Genomic DNA, 17,980 nt, shown 5'->3' on the forward strand with positions numbered 1-17,980 from the left:
ATTTATGTAAATATTGTTTTTTTTTAATAAAAAAAGAGCAACCTTTACCCCAAATCAGGCAAAGCAAGCGGGCAGATTGAGTTTCTCACAGAATCACAGATTCACTTAGAGATCTATTTATCTGCCATCGGCTACCTGAGTCTGCAATGAAAAATAGAAGCTTCGGTCCTAAGGAAGGTTCAGCTCTGCTTTTAGATTAGCTAGAAAGCAAGAAATGCAATGATTTCCTGCTTTCTAGCTAATCTAAATCTCCTGGCACAGCAGAACGGCTGATGGTCAGGGGGCGGTGGGGGAAGGAAAAATGGCAACTTAGCAGGCAAGATTGAGGACGCGCATGCCAGGTAAGGAGTGAGGGGGTGGGGCCAGCCAGTGGCGCAATTTGCTGGTTCTCTGGCAGCTAGCATCCCACCCCTGCTGAGAGTGCGTTTTGCGCGCGTGTATAGACCATTTCCAAAAAACCTCAGTTGTGCCACCTGGACAGCTGACAAGCGCTGCGTGCAGAAGCGCAGCATTTTTAACTCCTCTTCTTTCCTGCTTTTTCAACCTCAGCTGTGCCGTGCAAATCAGCTGAGGTTGATAAAACAGGAAATAAAGGACAGCCAAGAGGCCGGGCCAGCGGGTGGGCCAAACAGAGCAGCAGACACGGAACCGGTTCAGTGTCTGCTGCTCTTCAGAGCTACCGGTTCTATAGAACCGGGCCGAACCGGTAGCATCCCACCCCTGCACCAATCCAACGCATTCTTTGTACTTTGAGAAAAAAGTCTGTGCCGTTTGAAAAGTTCACATAACATGACCCTGAAGTGTGGAAACTTTCTCAGGCTCAGACGGCTTACTGAATTCAGAGATCACTGAAGTCAAAATTTTGAGACTTATACAACTTATACTGGTCCAGAGAAAATTGGTTTGAAGAAGAATTCATTCAAAAATGAAAAATTATTTGGGACTTGAAGAAGCTGGGAAGTTTGTTTACCTTTTCTGGTCTGAATAAAAGAGATAAAAACTGAATTGAATACCTCTCCAGACTCTTAGGTTTGTTTATTCAACTTTTATTAAATTGATTTTTTTTTAAAAAAAAAAAAGCTATCTAAATATAATAATTCAAAACCAGTGCATGATTGGTTGTTGTTTTTTTTCTTTTGTAATGTAATAATCTATTTTTTACTACTTGTTGAAGAAAGCTAGCCAGAACAAACAGGATGATTGGTACCGTTTTAAAGCTGGTGGTGGCATTTTTCCTAGTACAGCATGAATAACATTCACCACAATTAATTGAACTAGAAATATTTTGGCTCTTAATGATCCTGCAAATTTGTTTTTAAAGGAGGTAATCAATCATTTTCTTGATGAAAACTAATCAGAAAAAAAGATGAAATGATTCTTTTTATGGTATGTTATCTTCTAAAAATAAAACCTACATCTCTTTTGCCTGCTAAATAATGTGCAATCAAGTTAGATCAGACAAGAAGAATGAACTTTTATTAGAAATTATAACCAAAGAACATTTCTGGTTTCAACTAAACTCATGTCCTGAACTGTAGACTTGCAACTTTGAGCCTCTGACTTCCATTCAGTGAATAAATCACAATTTAAATCATTCAACGGGGTGATTTTTAATCCATTTGATTTAAATCAAACTCACCTCGACATACATAGGTTGAAAGAGAGAAAATGAGCCAGAAGAAAGAAAGCCTAATGATGTTTAAATATTAATCTCCCTAAATTAATTGACCAACTGAAAGAAATGGAATATCTTCGTGGAATATGAGAGATCGGAGCAATGTAGCTTTTCAAAAAATGCCATCAGCAAAGACACGGGTGGCTGTCCTATCCGATGCAGTGGAGATATATTCCTGCTTATTTTGTACCATCTTTTAAGAGAAATTAAAAGAAGGGATAATTGTTTTTGGTCAATGTGGGAAGCAACTGTGAATGGATCAGGTTCCCCACAGCCATCTGGGGCAACGTTATGGATCACAGACTTCTTTCAGTAACATCTAAAGTGCTGTGTAAGGATGTGCGTATATCTACATGAAATTGCCTTTAAAGAAGCTGGTCTTGGTCTAGAATGCAGAAGGAAGAGAGAAGGAAGAGAGGAGGGGAGAGGACAGGACAGGACGGGATGGGATGAGAGGAGAAGGAAGAAGAGGAGGAGAGGAGGAGGAAGAAGAGGAGAAGGGAGGAGAGAAGGAAGAAGAGGAGAAGAGAGGAGAGGAGGAGGAGGGAGGAGAGGAGGAGGAAAAAGAAGAAAAGAAGGGAGGAGAGGAGAGGAGAGGGGAGGAAGAAGAGAAGGGAGGAAAGGAGAGGAGGAGGAAGAAGGAGTGGAGAAGGGAGGGGAGGAGAAGAGGAAGAAGAAGAGGAGAAGGGAGGAGAGGAGGAGGAAGAGGAGAGGAGCGGGGGAGAAGAGAAGGGAGGAGAGGAGAGGAGCGGAGAGGAGGAGGAGGGAGGAGAGAAGAAGGGAGGAGAGGAGAAGGGAGGGGAGGGGCAGAGAGAAGAGGGGAGAGGAACAAAGGGAAGGGGAAAGGAATGGAAAGAAGAGAGGAAAAGAAAGGGAAGGGAAGGGAACAAAAGGAGAGGAGAGGAGAGGAAAGGAAAGGAAAGGAAAGGAAAGGAAAGGAAAGGAAAGGAAAGGAAAGGAAAGGAAAGGAAAGGAAAATGAGCAACAAGTGGATGGCCTCACTTATAACCACATTGGGTACACTGTTAGAAGACATGAAGGGCCAAGTTGGGGATGGAACTTCCTGGGAGAAAATAATCTATCTATGGGGACACTAAGAGTTGACATAATCTTGATGGCACATTATCAGTTAATCAAATAAACATAATGAATAAGCCAACACATTTTCCCATTCAGGGTAAGCAACAGGATGGAGACCACAGGAAAAGGGTAAGAGGTGGCCGATCAAAGAAAGTAAAGGCACGAAATAAGGACGACACTAAATGGGGACAGAGCTAAAGCTCTCCATCTTTCTATCTTGCAAATCCATCTTGCTTTTGCTGCCAAAACAACTGTAAAGAGTTTGTTTGTTTAAAGTTTAAACAAGAGTTTGAATAAATAGCATTAAACAATAACATGGACTTCCCAGCTACCCGAAGGAGCAAATAGTAGTTCTAGAATTCTAAAATTAAAGATGAAATGTTACACACAGGTATTCCCCGAACCAATGGTGGGATTCAATTTTTTTAACTACCAGTTCTGTGGGCGTGGCTTGGTGGGCGTGTTGTGGCTTTTTGGGCGTGGCAGGGAAAGGATACTGTAAAATCTCCATTCCCTCCTCACCCCAATAACCTGCTTTCCAGCTCCGTTCTCCTTTGCAGGGCAACCAAAGAAGACCCAGCCGATCAGCTGGGACTCGGGAAGCAGAGAATAGATGAGGGCGGGGCCAGTCAGAAGCGGCATTTGCCGGTTCTCCAAACTACTCAAAAATTTCCGCTATTGGTCATCCAGAACTGGTCAGAACCAGCTGAATAGCACCTCTGTCCTCGACCACATATCCGTCTATCACATCCTATGTTGCTTTTCTTCCTTAAACTTCTCTCTTTTTCATGATCTTATCAACTCCACCCCATCATACCTTTTCCCATCTTCCATCTCCTCTTGGCCCATTCAATCTTTCTTCATATATTTGTATTGTGGTTTTTATATTCTGAATATCTGAATATCAACCATCTCAAGGTATGTTCTCCTACTGGTCTAACTTGGAAGCCAACAGGATGCTGCACCACCACCTGCCTTCAATATCCAGGATCTATTTGCAGTGTTCCCTCACACACTCAGGAAGTGGATGCAGTGAAACACTGTGGTTGTTAAGTCAGTAACATAACTGTGAAGTGAATCTGGCTTCCCCATTTGACTTGTGTCAACTCGTAAAGCATTCCTAGATTCCTCACGAGTTGCCATAAGAAGGAGGGGGCGGAATCTGATGGAGCAGTTTGGTTACTATGACCAGAAGCATATTCACACACACCTTTCTCAAGATTGTGTCCCTGGTTACCAGAGCCAGCCGGAGAGGCGTGTTTTCTACAGCCTGTGAAAGTGCTTTGTTGGAAGATGTGATTTATGACACACTCTGGGAGGAAGGGGGAAACAGGGTCATAGGTGGGCAGTAAATTATGTAGGGCAGAGCCAACTGCACTTGGGGAAAGTGCCAACATGTTGCTCCTAATAAATAATTGGATTTCTTTTGAAACTTGGCTCGAGGCTCATGAATTAATTAGGGCGTCCGTCGGAACCCTGACAACTTGCATGTCAGAAGGTCGCAAAAGGTGGTCACATGACCTCCAGGACACTGCCACCGTCATAAATACAAGTCAGTTGCCAAGCATTTGAATTTCGATCTCATGACCATGGGGATGCTGCAACAGTCATAAGTGTGAAAAATGATTATATGCAACTTTCCTTAAGTGCAGTCGTAACTTTGAATGGCCACTAAATGAATGGTCATAAGTCAAGGTTTCATCTTTAATTTTAGAATTCTAGACTACTGTTTGCTCCTTGGACCAGCTGGGAAGTCAGCATTATTGTTTACAGTTATTTATTTAAACTCTTATTTAAACTTTAAACAAACAAACTCTTTAAAGTTGTTTTAGCAGAAAATTGTGAGGCTGGATCTTAGTATGTTCTTAGCCATACCAAATAAATAACCTGTGTGATCATATTAAGAGCAACTGCGTTCTCTTCGCTGATGATGCAAAGCTGTTCAATACCACAGACAATACTGCTACCCTTCAAAAAGATCTTGACTATGTATCAGAATGGTCAAACAAATGGCAACTTCAAATATCAACAAATAAATGCTCTGTCTTACATATTGGCAAAAAAGAAATCAGAAAAAAAATACAAGCTGAATAGTCAAGACCTTGTTGATGATCCAAGCTCTGTAAAGGACCTTGGAATACTCATCTTTAATGATCTAAGTCCTAGTGCCCACTGTAACTACATAGCCAAAAAGGCATTAAGAGTTGTTAACCTAATCCTATGTGGCTTTTTCTCTGGTAATATCACACTACTAACTAGAGCATACAAAACATTTGCTAGACCAATACTCGAATACAGCTCATCAGTCTGGAACCCACATTACGTATCTGATATTAGCACAGTTGAGAAAGTCCAGAAATATTTCACAAGAAGAGTTCTCCACTCCTCTACTCGTTGTAGAATACCTTATGCCACCAGATTTGAAATTCTAGACCTAGAAAACCTTGAATTACGCCGTCTTCAGTCTGATCTAAGTATGGTATATCAAATCATACATTGCAATGACTTACCTGTCAATGAATACTTCAGCTTCAACCATAACAACACAAGAGCACACAATAGATACAAACTCAAGGTAAACCGCACCAAACTTGATTGCAGGAAATACGACTTCAGCAACAGAGTGGTCAATGTCTGGAATACTCTACCTGACTCAAACCCCCAAAACTTTAACCTTAGACTGTCTATTATGGATCTCACCCCTTTCCTAAGAGGTCTGTAGGGGGCGTGCATAAGCGCACCAATGTGCCTACTGTCCCTGTCCTATTGTTTGTTTCTTATTTAACCACAATGGAAAAGTCTGTCCTCGAATGGACATTTCACATGTAATGGCTTAGATTTCAAAAATGATCAGAGGTGATAGGTGTATAAGTAAGACAAATGACTCTAAGATTCTTAGAGAAGAACCAGTTAAGCGCCCCAATCCTTCTGAGATTATGCTTTGCCTTTGAACAATAGCTGCTAAAAAAGAGATCATTTTTAACACACAGTCACCCTGTTTACTGTTTTCCCAGCAGTTAAAATATTGACGTTATTAGGAGCAATAAATAAACCACAGTTTTCTCTGCCCTCCATGGACATACTGACTACCTATGGGAAATCTGCTGGGAAACAGGTTTACAGCAACTGAATTCTTATTGTTTTAGCTAATGTTTATGTATAAGTTATCTTCTTAAAGGAAAATACAGCAACAATGGAATCAGAGGTGGTGTTCAGCAGGTTCTGACCGGTTCTGGAGAACCGGTAGTGGAAATTTTGAGTGGTTCAGAGAACCGGCAAATACCACCTCAAATACTGGCCCCTCCTCACCCAGCTATTCTGCCTCCCAAGTCACAGCGGATTGGCTGGATCTTCTTTGGTTTCCCTACATAGAAGAAAGGAGCTGGAAAGCAGGTTAGTGGGGTGGGGAGGGAATGGGAATTTTGCAGTATCCTTCCCCTGCCATGCCCACCAAGCCACACCCCCACCAAGCCACAACCACAGAACCGGTAGTAAAAAAATTTGAATCTCACCCCTGAATGGCAGAACATAAACATATAATATAAAAAAATAAAATGGATCAAATAATCTTTCCTTTCCAACTCTGTTAAATCTACTACTCTCATCTGGTCCATTGATGGTTGATAGCAAGAGGATCTCACAGCAAACGTCTCTCCTTGACATTCCAGAAAAATTAATATTGATGGGAAAATGACCTCTGAATTACAAGGTTACATATATATAACCATTATAATTACAGGTAGTCCTTGACCATAATTACTGTAAGTCCAAAATTTCCATCGCAAGCAAGATAGTTGTTGAGTTTTGCCCCATTTTACAAACTTTCTTGCCACAGTATGGAGATCTCAGTCATGCCCGTCATGGTTATCCCAAAAATGCTTTTTCAAAAGGCAACTTGCCTTCCTTTGAAATTTGAGATGCGCAAATCTGGTGCAATGACAGGAGCTCCATGGGAAATAACAGGCCAGGAATAACCACATGGAGTGGGGCTATCCATAAAGAGGTCAAAATAATCAAAAGAGGTTAAAGTAATCAAAACCCTGTCCTGCTTTTTAGGTGCATCACAACATATCTAAAAGATGGTAGAACTTTGATTGTGGCTGTCATCTTAACTTTTTGGACACTCCCAACAGATACCTAGGGCACAGGGAAACATGATCGAGTTGCTGGCTTTTCAAGAGGCATAGACAAATGTATTTTTCCAATTTTTCCTCCTTTTTTTCCAAGGTTAATTAAAGTTGTCCAGAAAAGAAGACAACACAACAAAGCGATTTTATCTTTGAAATGATTTGTTCAATTGCCTTTAATATTTCAAGTTACTCTCTGGAAACATAACTAATATATCCCATGGATATGGATATATGGATGGATGATAGAGATAGATAGATAGATAGATAGATAGATAGATAGATAGATAGATAGATAGATAGATAGATAGATAGACAGATAATTATAGAGATAGATGGATAGATGGCAAATGTCATGTAGCTTTAATCCTAATTATTTTACATACTTTTACATATACTGTATTTCTACTTTATACCTATTTTACTTGCTCAGTGTCTTGAACGTCACATGTCTATAATTTGAAGGTGCTTCTGACACGAATAAAGAAAGAAACTGCAGAAACAAGAGGCACGGAGGAAGACCAATTACTAATTTTAGCATCTTTTCCCAAGAGATCATCTGGAAGAGTTCTGATTGTCACTGTTGATGGGGTCACTGAGTGGTGAAAACACTTGAACAACAACACATCTGTTTTGAAAAGGTAAAGCAGCTGATATGTGGGATTCTCAGATGCACCTAAGGAGCAACAAGCTTTGGAAGGCAATATTTAATATTTCCAAAAAAATATGTCATTCTTGGTGGGGGGAGGGAGGCTTACCACACACTCCTCCCTAAGTAACCGGTCAAAAATTACTGTACATATTTAATTTTGCATATCATAACTGTGGCCAGAATAACCTACACACAAAACTGGAAACTGTCTTCCATTCCTTCAGAGAATATGGTAATTTTAAAAATACATGAATGCGCTGAGATGGATAGCCTAACCAAACTGTTAAAAAATAAGCAAGATAGTGACTATTATGAAATATGGAATATTTGGTATGAGTGGTTAAAGAAAAGGTTATATCTGATATTTGGATAAGTTATGGAAATGACAGAAGACGAGCATTTAATCACAAACTATATGAAGAAATTAAAACATTAAAAGAACGAAGGAGCTATTGTAACAAGGCAGATCACATCAATGATCAAGATAAAGAAAAAAAATTTAACCATTGTTCAATATATGCTGTAAAATGTATATATGTATATATGTGTGTATGTGTGTGAACACAATACAGAAGCCTGATGATGGCAGATGAGATTCTGCCGAAACGTTGCTACAACTTTAAAAGCACAACTATAATGATGTGGGAAAATACCCGAACAAAGCTGAATACCATACATATAGATACCCGTGAAAACTTAAGAAAACATATATACATACATACATACATACATACATACATACATATATATATATATATAAAACAAATACCTGTATACCTATATATACATATACATATACATATACATATACATATACATATACATACATACATACATACATACATACATACATATATACATATACATATACATATACATATATATATATATTTGTCTGTTTTAAATGTATGTCAAATAAATGTTTTTTCTAGAAAAAAAAGGTTACGGTAGAGCTATTCCACTTCTAGATGGAGAATCAACTGAAGGACAACTTTTTTGTCCTTTGTCTTAAGGAGCAAAATTTATTCAGGCAGGTTTCTGAGGCACTGCTGATAAATAAGTCTAACTCTGCAGCCTAAATGTCCCTTGAAACCGATGGCTGGACAAAAAAATTCTCCTTAAATGTGTGGCTGAAGCAATGCCGGCAAATAAAGAGGCTATCTGGGTGGTAATATAAGCTTAGCCAGGCCTGCTGTTTGCAGCTCCGTAGCAGAGACGGGCTCCAATGGGCCCGTTTCTTTTCATCTCAATGCTCTCCTTGAATAAAAAGGGCAGGAACATTTCCCTACTAAAAAATATGGTACTCCGGAGCTCCGCCTGATGAAAGGAGAGGGTGAACGTGAAAGTGAACGTGAAAGGAGATCTTTCATGAAAGAACAGTCACCACAATAGAAGGTCAACCAGCGGTGGGATTCAAAAACTTTTACCACCGGTTCAGTGGGCGTGGCTTCGTGGGCATGCTTTGCGCGTGTGCACATACTTTGCTTGCACGCGCATGCCAAACACGCATTTTGCACAGGCGCAGAGGCATTCCAACTCACCTCCTGTAAGCCTGCACTCTCCCGGCCACTTCAGCAGCTACCGTGCGGCACTCAGCTGTGCCTCACAAAAGAGCTGCGCTTCAAAAGCAGAAGGTAAAGGTGAGTATGAGAGCCAGGATAGACGAGTGTCTTCGCTGCTCATCACCGCTATCAGCTTGGCAGAACAGGGCCAATCCGGTAGCATACCACCACTAAGGTCGACCGCTAAGAAGTTATTGCTACTAAACTCAAAGAATGTAGCACTCTTTCTGGTTTTATTTACTTTACTTTCCTACTGAAATTATGAGAAACTTTTCCAAACTAAACATTCATTTATACAAACAATCCTCCACTTCTTTCTTTCTTTCTTTCTTTCTTTTTTTCTTTCTTTCTTTCTTTCTTTCTTTCTTCTTCCTCTTCCTCCTCCTTCTTTCTCCTTCCCTTTCCTAATCATGATCCTATTTTTGATACTATTTTTGACTTTGATTTTTTTTAAAAAGAAATGGATAAAAAGAAGACACTGATGTTTTACTGGAATGAAAGACATGTGACTTTTGGAGAAATTTATTGTTATAGTTCTAAAATTGCTTTGTGAAGGTCTGAAGGCTATTATGTCCTGGGGACTAAACTGTTCGCTACACTGGTATTCATAGAAGTTTCTTAATTTGTGAAATACCAATATGGATTGACTGACTGACTGAAACATCCCAGCATGTTGAGCTGAACTGGTGTTCAGTGTGGACCAGTGATTATCAAGCTTGGTAACTCTAAGACATCTGGACTTCAACCCCCACAATTCCACAGGCAACATAAAGTCCAGATAACTTAAAGTTGCTAAGCTTTTACCTCCTGCCAGATTGGTAAAGATGTTCTCAACTAGGAGTCCAAACTGCTGGAAATAAACAGGGTACCTTCTTCCACATGTGGTGGACATGCTCAGAAGCTAAAAATTACTGGTGTAGAATTCATAAGTGGATAGAGGAAATAATGAAAAAAATTGAATTCAGACCAGAATTGTTTCTATTAGGAATATTAAGGGGAGACCACACCAAGACAGATGTATATATTATTTTACATATAATAACAGCGGCCAGGATTGTGTACGCACAGTACTGGAAACATGAAACTATACCACTTGCAGGGACTGTGTTAAAAAAGACTCTGGACTGCACAGAGATGAACAGGCTTACTCTAGAGTTCAAAGATAGAAATGAAACGGAGTATTACTTAGTCTGGGACGCCTGGTATATTTGGTTTGACAATAGACATAAAAGTATCATAGTAATTGATACATGAACAGGAATGTTAACAATGTCATAACGTTTTGCAAATGTAAATATGTTTTTAAATTGTTGAACAATGCTTAATAAAATTTTAAAAAATAAAAAATTTAGTTGCTAAGCTTGATTAACACTGGTCTGAACCACAAACCTGATTGGTCATTTCTCAGTTTTCTGCCCTTCCCATCCACCCAAGGAAACTAAACTAAACTTAAGAGCGACTATAAGATGATTAAAGGCCTGGAGATTAAAACATATGAAGAACGGTTGCAGGAATTGGGCATGGCTAGTCTAGAGAAAAGAAGAATTAGGAGAGACAGGATAGCAGTATTCCAGTATTTGAGGGGCTGCCACAAAGAAGAGAGGGGTCAAATTATTCTCCAAAGCACTGGAGGGCAGGACAAGAAACAATGGATGGGAACTAATCAAGGAGAGAAACAACCTGGAATTGAGGAGAAACTTCCTAGGGTAATTAACCAGTGGAACAGCTTGCCACCAGAAGTTGGTACTTTTGTTGGAATCTGAAAAAGCAGCACATTTTTGCGATTTCAACACGTGAAAGAAGAAGTTGTAGGTGATCCATCACTGGAGGCTTTTAAGAAGATACTGGAGAGTCAATTGTTTGTTGGAGTAGAAGACCTCCAAGGTCCTTTCCAGCTCTATTCTGATTAATTGATCGGCCAAGTCTACATGGGAAGGTTCAATTAAACTTATTTTTTTGTTATTCAAGGCTAGGCAGGGGAATATTTTCAACAGTCAGCTAGTTAGTGTTAAATAAGGGTCAACAGCAATCAAGGAGAGTTGGGACTGAGTTCTTTCGTGGCTATGTAGGGATTCTCAGCTGTTTCCCCTTTTCACTCCATCTCCAGATTCCACCATCCCTTTTCTTACAACTAGGGAGACCACAGGTTGAAGCAGTCCCTAAACCATTGACATCTAAGAAGATCAGACAGACTTCTCAAACGGCTTGCAGTACACTCTGCAAAAAAAAAACCTGGGATTGCTTATATTTAAAGAGTGCCCACACAGCAGTCATAATTTATGTCTTAATAACTTCCACCCTAAATGGCTCCCTTAGGGCTATCGTTGAATTCTGCTTGGTTGTATACAGGCTACTGCAAAATGCAAGAACCCACCTCTTGAACAAAATAATAATAATAATAATAATCCAACCGCCAGGCATATATTATAGCAGTCCTCTAAATGCGCCAAAGTTCCTGCTGATTAATGACAAGAATTAAGGGGACTCTGTCTGTAGAACATTGAGAATGAAAGAGGAAAAAAAGGTCCATATCAAGACTGAATGAACATCTGGGTATGTCTAGTTTAATGAAAAGAAGACTGGGGTGACATGATAGCATTGTTCCAATATCTCAGGGGCTGCCCCAAAGAAGAGGGAGTCAAGCTATTCCCAAAGCACCTGAGGGCAGGACAAGAAACAATGGATGGAAACTAATCAAGGAGAGATTCAGCCTAGAACGAAGGAGGAATTTCTTGACAGTTAGAACAATTAATCAGTGGAACAACTTGACTCCAGAAGTTATGAATGCTCCAACATTGGAAGTTTTTTTTTTTTAAAAAAATGTTGGATAACCATTTGTTTGAAGTGGTGTAGGCTTTCCTGCCCAAGCAGGGGGTTGGACTAGAAGACCTCCAAGGTCCCTTCTAACTCTGTTATTCTATTCTATCCTATCAAAGCTGACTTTGGTTATTTGGTTGATGAGAGAAACTTGATAAACATTTGTTCCATGAGTTCGTCTAATTTTCTTTGAAAGTCACACCTAGAAGTTCATACACCTTCAGAGAACAATAGAGTTGGAAGGGACCTTGAAGGTCTTATAGTCCAACCTACTCTTCAAACAGGATACCTCTAAACCATTTCAGACAAATGGTTGTCCAGTCTCTTTTTGAAAGCCTTCAGCGACGGAGCAGCCACAACTTCTGAAGGCAAGCTGTTCCATTGGTTGATTGCTCTCACCATTAGGGAAATTTCTCCTTTGTCCTAGGTCGCTTCTCTCCTTGGTCAACTTCCATCCGTTGTTTTCCATCTTGCTTTGGAAAATAATTTGACACCCCCCTCCCAAATCTTTGTAGGAACCCCTCAAATATTGGAACACTGGTATCATATCCCTAGTCCTTTAAATTTCCAATTCCTGTTACCGTTCTTCGTACATTTTAGCTTCCAGACCCTTAATCATGTTACTGTAGGTGTAAATTTATTTATTTATTTGATTTCTCAAATAACTGAAACTCAACCAATGCCGTCAATGAGCCCTAAATAATGCAACTTGCCTCAATTCTTCAGCTTCCATTACAAAGGTAAGCGCTCTCTCTCTCTCTCTCTCTCTCTCTCTCTCTCTCTGTGTGTGTCTCTCTCCATTGGTGGGGGAGGGAGATGTACAAAATATTGACTTCTATCCGTCCATCAATTATACAATCATTATGGGATATAGATCCTGCCTTTCCAAATCCAAAATCAGACATTCCAAAAATAAAAATAAAAAACCTCTTGATCATCATAACCACCCTAAAAATCAATTATAAAAAACATTTAGTGAATGGAGTAATGCAAAATACGCCACAGCGAAAAAAAACTGAAAGCGGTCCTGGTTTTAAAGCAAGAGGTTCTATTTGGCTGATGGAAGAACACCAAAGAAAGAAAGAAGAAAATTAACATTTCTGGAAATAGAGGCTCTGTATGGGTATAGAATATTGTTTCATCCTAGAAGCAAAACAATTCGTTTTCAATTCTAAAAATGTTCTTATTTAAATGGGTGTGTAAGTGTGTATGTTGGTTTACACTCCCTCTCTATGTTTTTGTGACAGAGAGAGAGAGTGTGATGACCCAGGTGGGATACAAAAGCAACAAAGTCACAAAAACTGATGAAATCCTTTTAATTCCTTCACCTTGGCCTCCAAGGTTCAATTATCATTGACTGGAGGAAAAACTCCCCCATAAACAGTTGCAAAAAGGAAGAAATGCCCTTCAAACTCAAAATGCACAAAAATTATAAATAGAAAAAAACAACACACACCACACTGAAGCAATTAATGAGACAAGGCAGGATAAGGGCTTGAAGATGTCCACAGATATTGAAATGTACACACTGGGAAGGATGCCAGAACTCAAATAAGAACTGACAAACTAGAAATATTTTCATGCTTTGCTTCCAGCACTGGACCATGCGCAGTTTGTCCTTTTAAACAGTCCTCGCAGCTGCAGCCCATGAAGGGGATCAGGGCCCTTTCCTCCCCCGTAGACCACGCCATTCATGTTTCTCCCTTATCCCCTCCTCCCTGAGTGCCCTAAGATGAAGAGGGAATGGGCCTGGGTCTTCCTCTGAATGCTCAGCTAGCCCGTGCCCTTCCCCAGTTTCCTCCACAACTTCTGGAGCCACACTCCCACTCCCTGTCGGCTGTTCCTCCTCTCCCTCAGAGTCAGATTCCAACGGGGCATGACAGAGAGATACAAACACAAAGAGACCCACACAGATCAAATCTTGAAAAATGATACCTCTGATCTTTTGGGCTGATTTTCATTATCCGTTCCTAGAGGCGGTGTTTTTTCCCACTTTTCTGCAACCTGGTTGGCTTCTTCTACCTTTTGCTGGCAACTTTTCTGAGAGTTCAGTAGTGTCACTTCATAGAATTCTTGAATGTCTGTTGGTCAAAGAGAAAATACATTTTTATAATAAAAAAAAATAGAACAGTGGTATTTGATGTAATGGAAACGGAGGTTACTAATCTTTTTTTTTTTAACTTAAAATCAGTATACATGATGATGGACTTGTTGAAAAATACATTATGCCTGAATATGAGCAGAAGTGCTGACATAAAAATTGTTATTCCATAGTGCCTAGACTTTTTAAAGGGCCATTTTCCTTAAAAATGTTGCATTAAGCTTTTCATAAATATTATATGAGTACATGAATGATGCATTGCTCATCATTACTGAATGAAAACTAAAAATAGGCATATTCATTGGAAAATATTCCAATAGATGCCAAACAATAAATCATTGTCTCCACAATGTATAATGTACATAAAGTTGCGGTGAAAGGTATCCACCAGGTAATCTTACAAGCTTCTACCAAATCATAGTAGGTTTCAGTACCAAAGTTTCACTACAAGATGCCCCTCTCAATACAGGTAGTTCTCGACTCACGACCATAACTGAGCCCAAAATTTCTGTTGCTAAGTGAGACCTTTGTTCGGTGAGTTTTTGCCATTGGACGACCTTTCTTGCCACAGTTAAGTGAAGCATCGCAGTTATTAAGTTAGTCATACGGCTGGTTAAGTGAATCCCATTGACTTTGCTTGTCACTAAAGGGATCCTGTGACTCTCACCGTCATAAATAGGAACCAGTTGTCAAACATCTGAATTTTGATCACATGACTAGGTTGCAAAGGTCTTATGTAGGAACAATTGTCGTAAGTCACTTTTTTCAGTGCCCTTGTAACTTTGAAAGGTCATTAAATGAATTGTTATAAGTCAAGGACTACTGCACATAAAGTGCCCTTGGGAAAAAAAATCTTTACAGCAAACTGTGAGGCTCAAAGAATCACATTTAGTCCTATGTATATAGTGGCATTTTTAATCTATTTAACTTACTAAATGTTTTAGATAGGTTTTAGACTAGGTTTTTATTATTATTATCATCATTATCATTATCATTATTATTATTATTATTATTAAACACTCTGTAGTGTGATTGTGATGTGGTGTTTGGGGCACTGTGCTGGAGTAGCTTTCAAATTTCACTGTATTTATGGAATGCAATGACAATAAAGGTATTCTATTCTATTCTACAGCTGATTTACTGCTAAATTTAAGATGATTTACTGCGCTGCCTATTGTGACCTGATGGCCGCTGGTCCTTCCAGCAGCCGAATCGGAGGAGGAGGAGGAGGAGGAAGCGGTGGCATGGGAGTCAGGATTAGCATCAAGGCAACCAGAGAGCTCTGAGGGGGAAGAAGGAATGGAGCTGGCAGAGAGAGAGAGAGAGAGAGAGAGAGAGAGAGAGAAAGAAAGAGAAAGAGAGAGAGACACGGAGCCTGAACCATCTGTCAGCCCTCAGATGGAAAGTCAACAGCCCCCAAGTCTGGAGGTGGCTGATGAGGAAGAGGAGGAACAGCTGGGTCCAGTGCCTGACACGTGGATGCACAGAAGGCAGAGGAGAGGAGATCAGTGGAAATCCGTGGGCCGGCCCTTGGGATCGAACAGCCATTGCTGCTAGCAAAGCCCCATCATAGCTCTGGGGATAAAAGGCAGGGGCCGGAGATGAATAGATGTGGCAGACAACTATTCATCTCACTGCCAGATGGACTTGTTAGCCTGTGGTGAGAGAGAAACTTTTTGCCAGGGGCTGCTGGCTCTCCTAATAAAGGAATCTTTCAGTTAACTTCAGAGGGTTAGTTGTGTTTGGGGAGCTGGGTCAGAACACCGATATTCAAGAATCTAGTCAACTAACGGTCGGCACTAAATTGGCACTAGATAAGAATTAACAGCATTCAAGAGGGATTGGATTTAGACAGCTTGTGGGAACGTAATGATTCTAAACTGATTCCTCTCTTGACTCCACCTTCCAGTCTCTGATTGTCTTCCTACACAAGGTGAACTAATTCTGAGTGGTGACAGGAAAAAGATTCAGTCAGGAGATCAACAAGCCAAAATTGTTTCTATTCACTGATCCTATCTTGATAGTACAAGCAGTCCTCACTTAACAACTGCCCTGTTTAGCAATTATTCAAAGTTACAACAGCACTTAAAAAGGTATGATTTAAAGTGCTATGCTATACTACAATGATAGTTATACTTTTAAAAAGATATTTAATAAGAAGAAATTTTAAAAGTTTGCTTCAGGAACATGTAACATCAAAGAACAAAAGCAGGATGATTTCCAGGGGTGGAATTCTACAGGTTCGCACCTATTTGCTAGAACCGGTTGTTAACATTCTAAGAAGTTCAGAGAACTGGTTGTTAAAAGAAATTACTGGCCTAATCCTGTAAGGAAGGCAGGAAGGAAACATTCTGGGGTTGCTTACAGAAACTGCCTCTCCGTTAACCCTTATTCCATTCTTGGCAGGACTAGACTTCCTGTCTCAGGAAATTCTCTGGAGTTTTTTCCCCTCCTTTGCTGGTACTTTGCTTGTGTGGAGTGACCATTCAAAGTTACAATGGCACTGAAAAAAGTGACTTATGACCATTTTTCACACTTACGACTGTTGCAGCATCCCCACAGCCATGAGAGACCAGGCGAGGAGATGCGTGCCTCGATGTGAGTGATGTTGAGTTGGCCACACCCAGCCAGTCACATGACCACCAAGCCATGCCCACCAACTAAGCCACGCCCACAGAACTGGTTGTTAAAATATTTGAATCCCACCCCTGATAATTTCCATTGAAAAGATACTTAACAGAATAACAGAGTTTAACAGAATAACAGAGTTGCAAGGGAGCTTGGAGATCTTCTAGTCCAACCCCTGGTCAAGCAGGAGACCCTAAACCATTTCAGACAAATGGCTGTCCAATCTCTTCTTAAAAACCTCCAGTAATGGAGCATTCACAACTTCTGGAGGCAAGTTTTTCCACTGATTAATTGTTTTCACCATTCACCTTGACTCTACCCTGAATTAAGGGATGACAGTATTGTAAAAAGGGAGGTTTTTAAAAAAATAAATAAAGGCAGGATATAAATAAATAAACAAATGCAAACATATATACATATATGCATGTGTACAATTAGCACGCTTCCTTTCAGCCCCTATTTTTCTAGCCTATTTAGGATGACTCCATCAGGATGGGAGATGTCTTGACATGCAAACAAACCCAGCATTTCTGTCCCACATCCACCAAAGCTTCTTACGCTTGTCGAATAAATAAGCTTTTTATATTGAGCATGATTTGTTGAAAGATCCAAGAGCAATCATTCCATCTAGGCAGTGAACAGCAGGCGCTTTGAAAACACACAGTTCTGCCAATCTGCATGTGAGGAAAGTTCATGCGCTTGTATGAGGAAAAGAGAGAAAAGGAAACTGAAGACCGGCTAATATTTTCTTGGTCCTATCTCTTTCTCTCTTAGCTTAACGAGCCCGTGTCTAAATTCATCGACTCTTGAGACACATTGCAGCAAGCTCTATTCGCCAGGGATAATCCCTGGAGTATCACAACGATGGGGAGGATCGGGTATCTCCCAGCTTGATTGGAGCAAAGATAAACTACCCACTGTGTTCTAGATCACATCTGCAGTGGTCTTTGATAGTGTCGTGTATGTGGCCGATAGAGCAGGGCTGATTCCATTAGTCCTACGACAGTCGATGCTTGAAAGGGTGCTTCTCATGAACCAATATAGCTGAGAACCAGATGGGTTGCGTGCGCGCACACACACGCATGCATGCACACGCACACACAAAAGGTTCACAGTGGTGATGATTTTTTATTTAATTTTTGTTACTTTGTTTCCTTCAGTTTGTAAACACATATGTTGGTTTATCTTCCCATGAGTTAAAAGCCTCGAGGAGAGCCTTTAATTAGGAATAGAACAGAATAGAACAAAACAGAACAGGAGTAGAGTAGAGTAGAGTAGAGTAGAGTAGAGTAGAGTAGAGTAGAGTAGAGTAGAACAGAGCAAAGTAGAGGAGAAAGA

At 40.2% G+C, this 17,980-nt stretch overlaps 1 protein-coding gene across 13 annotated transcripts in view; it reads right to left on the reverse strand.

Moving 5' to 3' along the window:
* DLG2 (discs large MAGUK scaffold protein 2) overlaps window positions 1-17,980 on the reverse strand; it is a 979,527-nt gene that overhangs the window by 858,411 nt on the left and 103,136 nt on the right. For all 13 annotated transcript variants that reach the window (XR_015744246.1, XM_087936973.1, XM_087936980.1 and 10 more), the window contains exon 4: window positions 13,849-13,994. Coding sequence is in view for 12 of the 13 variants with exons in the window: in XM_087936973.1 (XP_087793099.1) it covers window positions 13,849-13,994 (146 nt within the window). In the remaining variant the exon portion in view is untranslated. The remainder of the gene's footprint in view (window positions 1-13,848; window positions 13,995-17,980) is intronic.

This window comes from Pseudonaja textilis, chromosome 7 (genome assembly GCF_049901715.1).
Source record: "Pseudonaja textilis isolate UNSWEBS1 chromosome 7, rPseTex1.2, whole genome shotgun sequence".
In the NCBI taxonomy this organism is placed as follows: domain Eukaryota; kingdom Metazoa; phylum Chordata; class Lepidosauria; order Squamata; family Elapidae; genus Pseudonaja; species Pseudonaja textilis.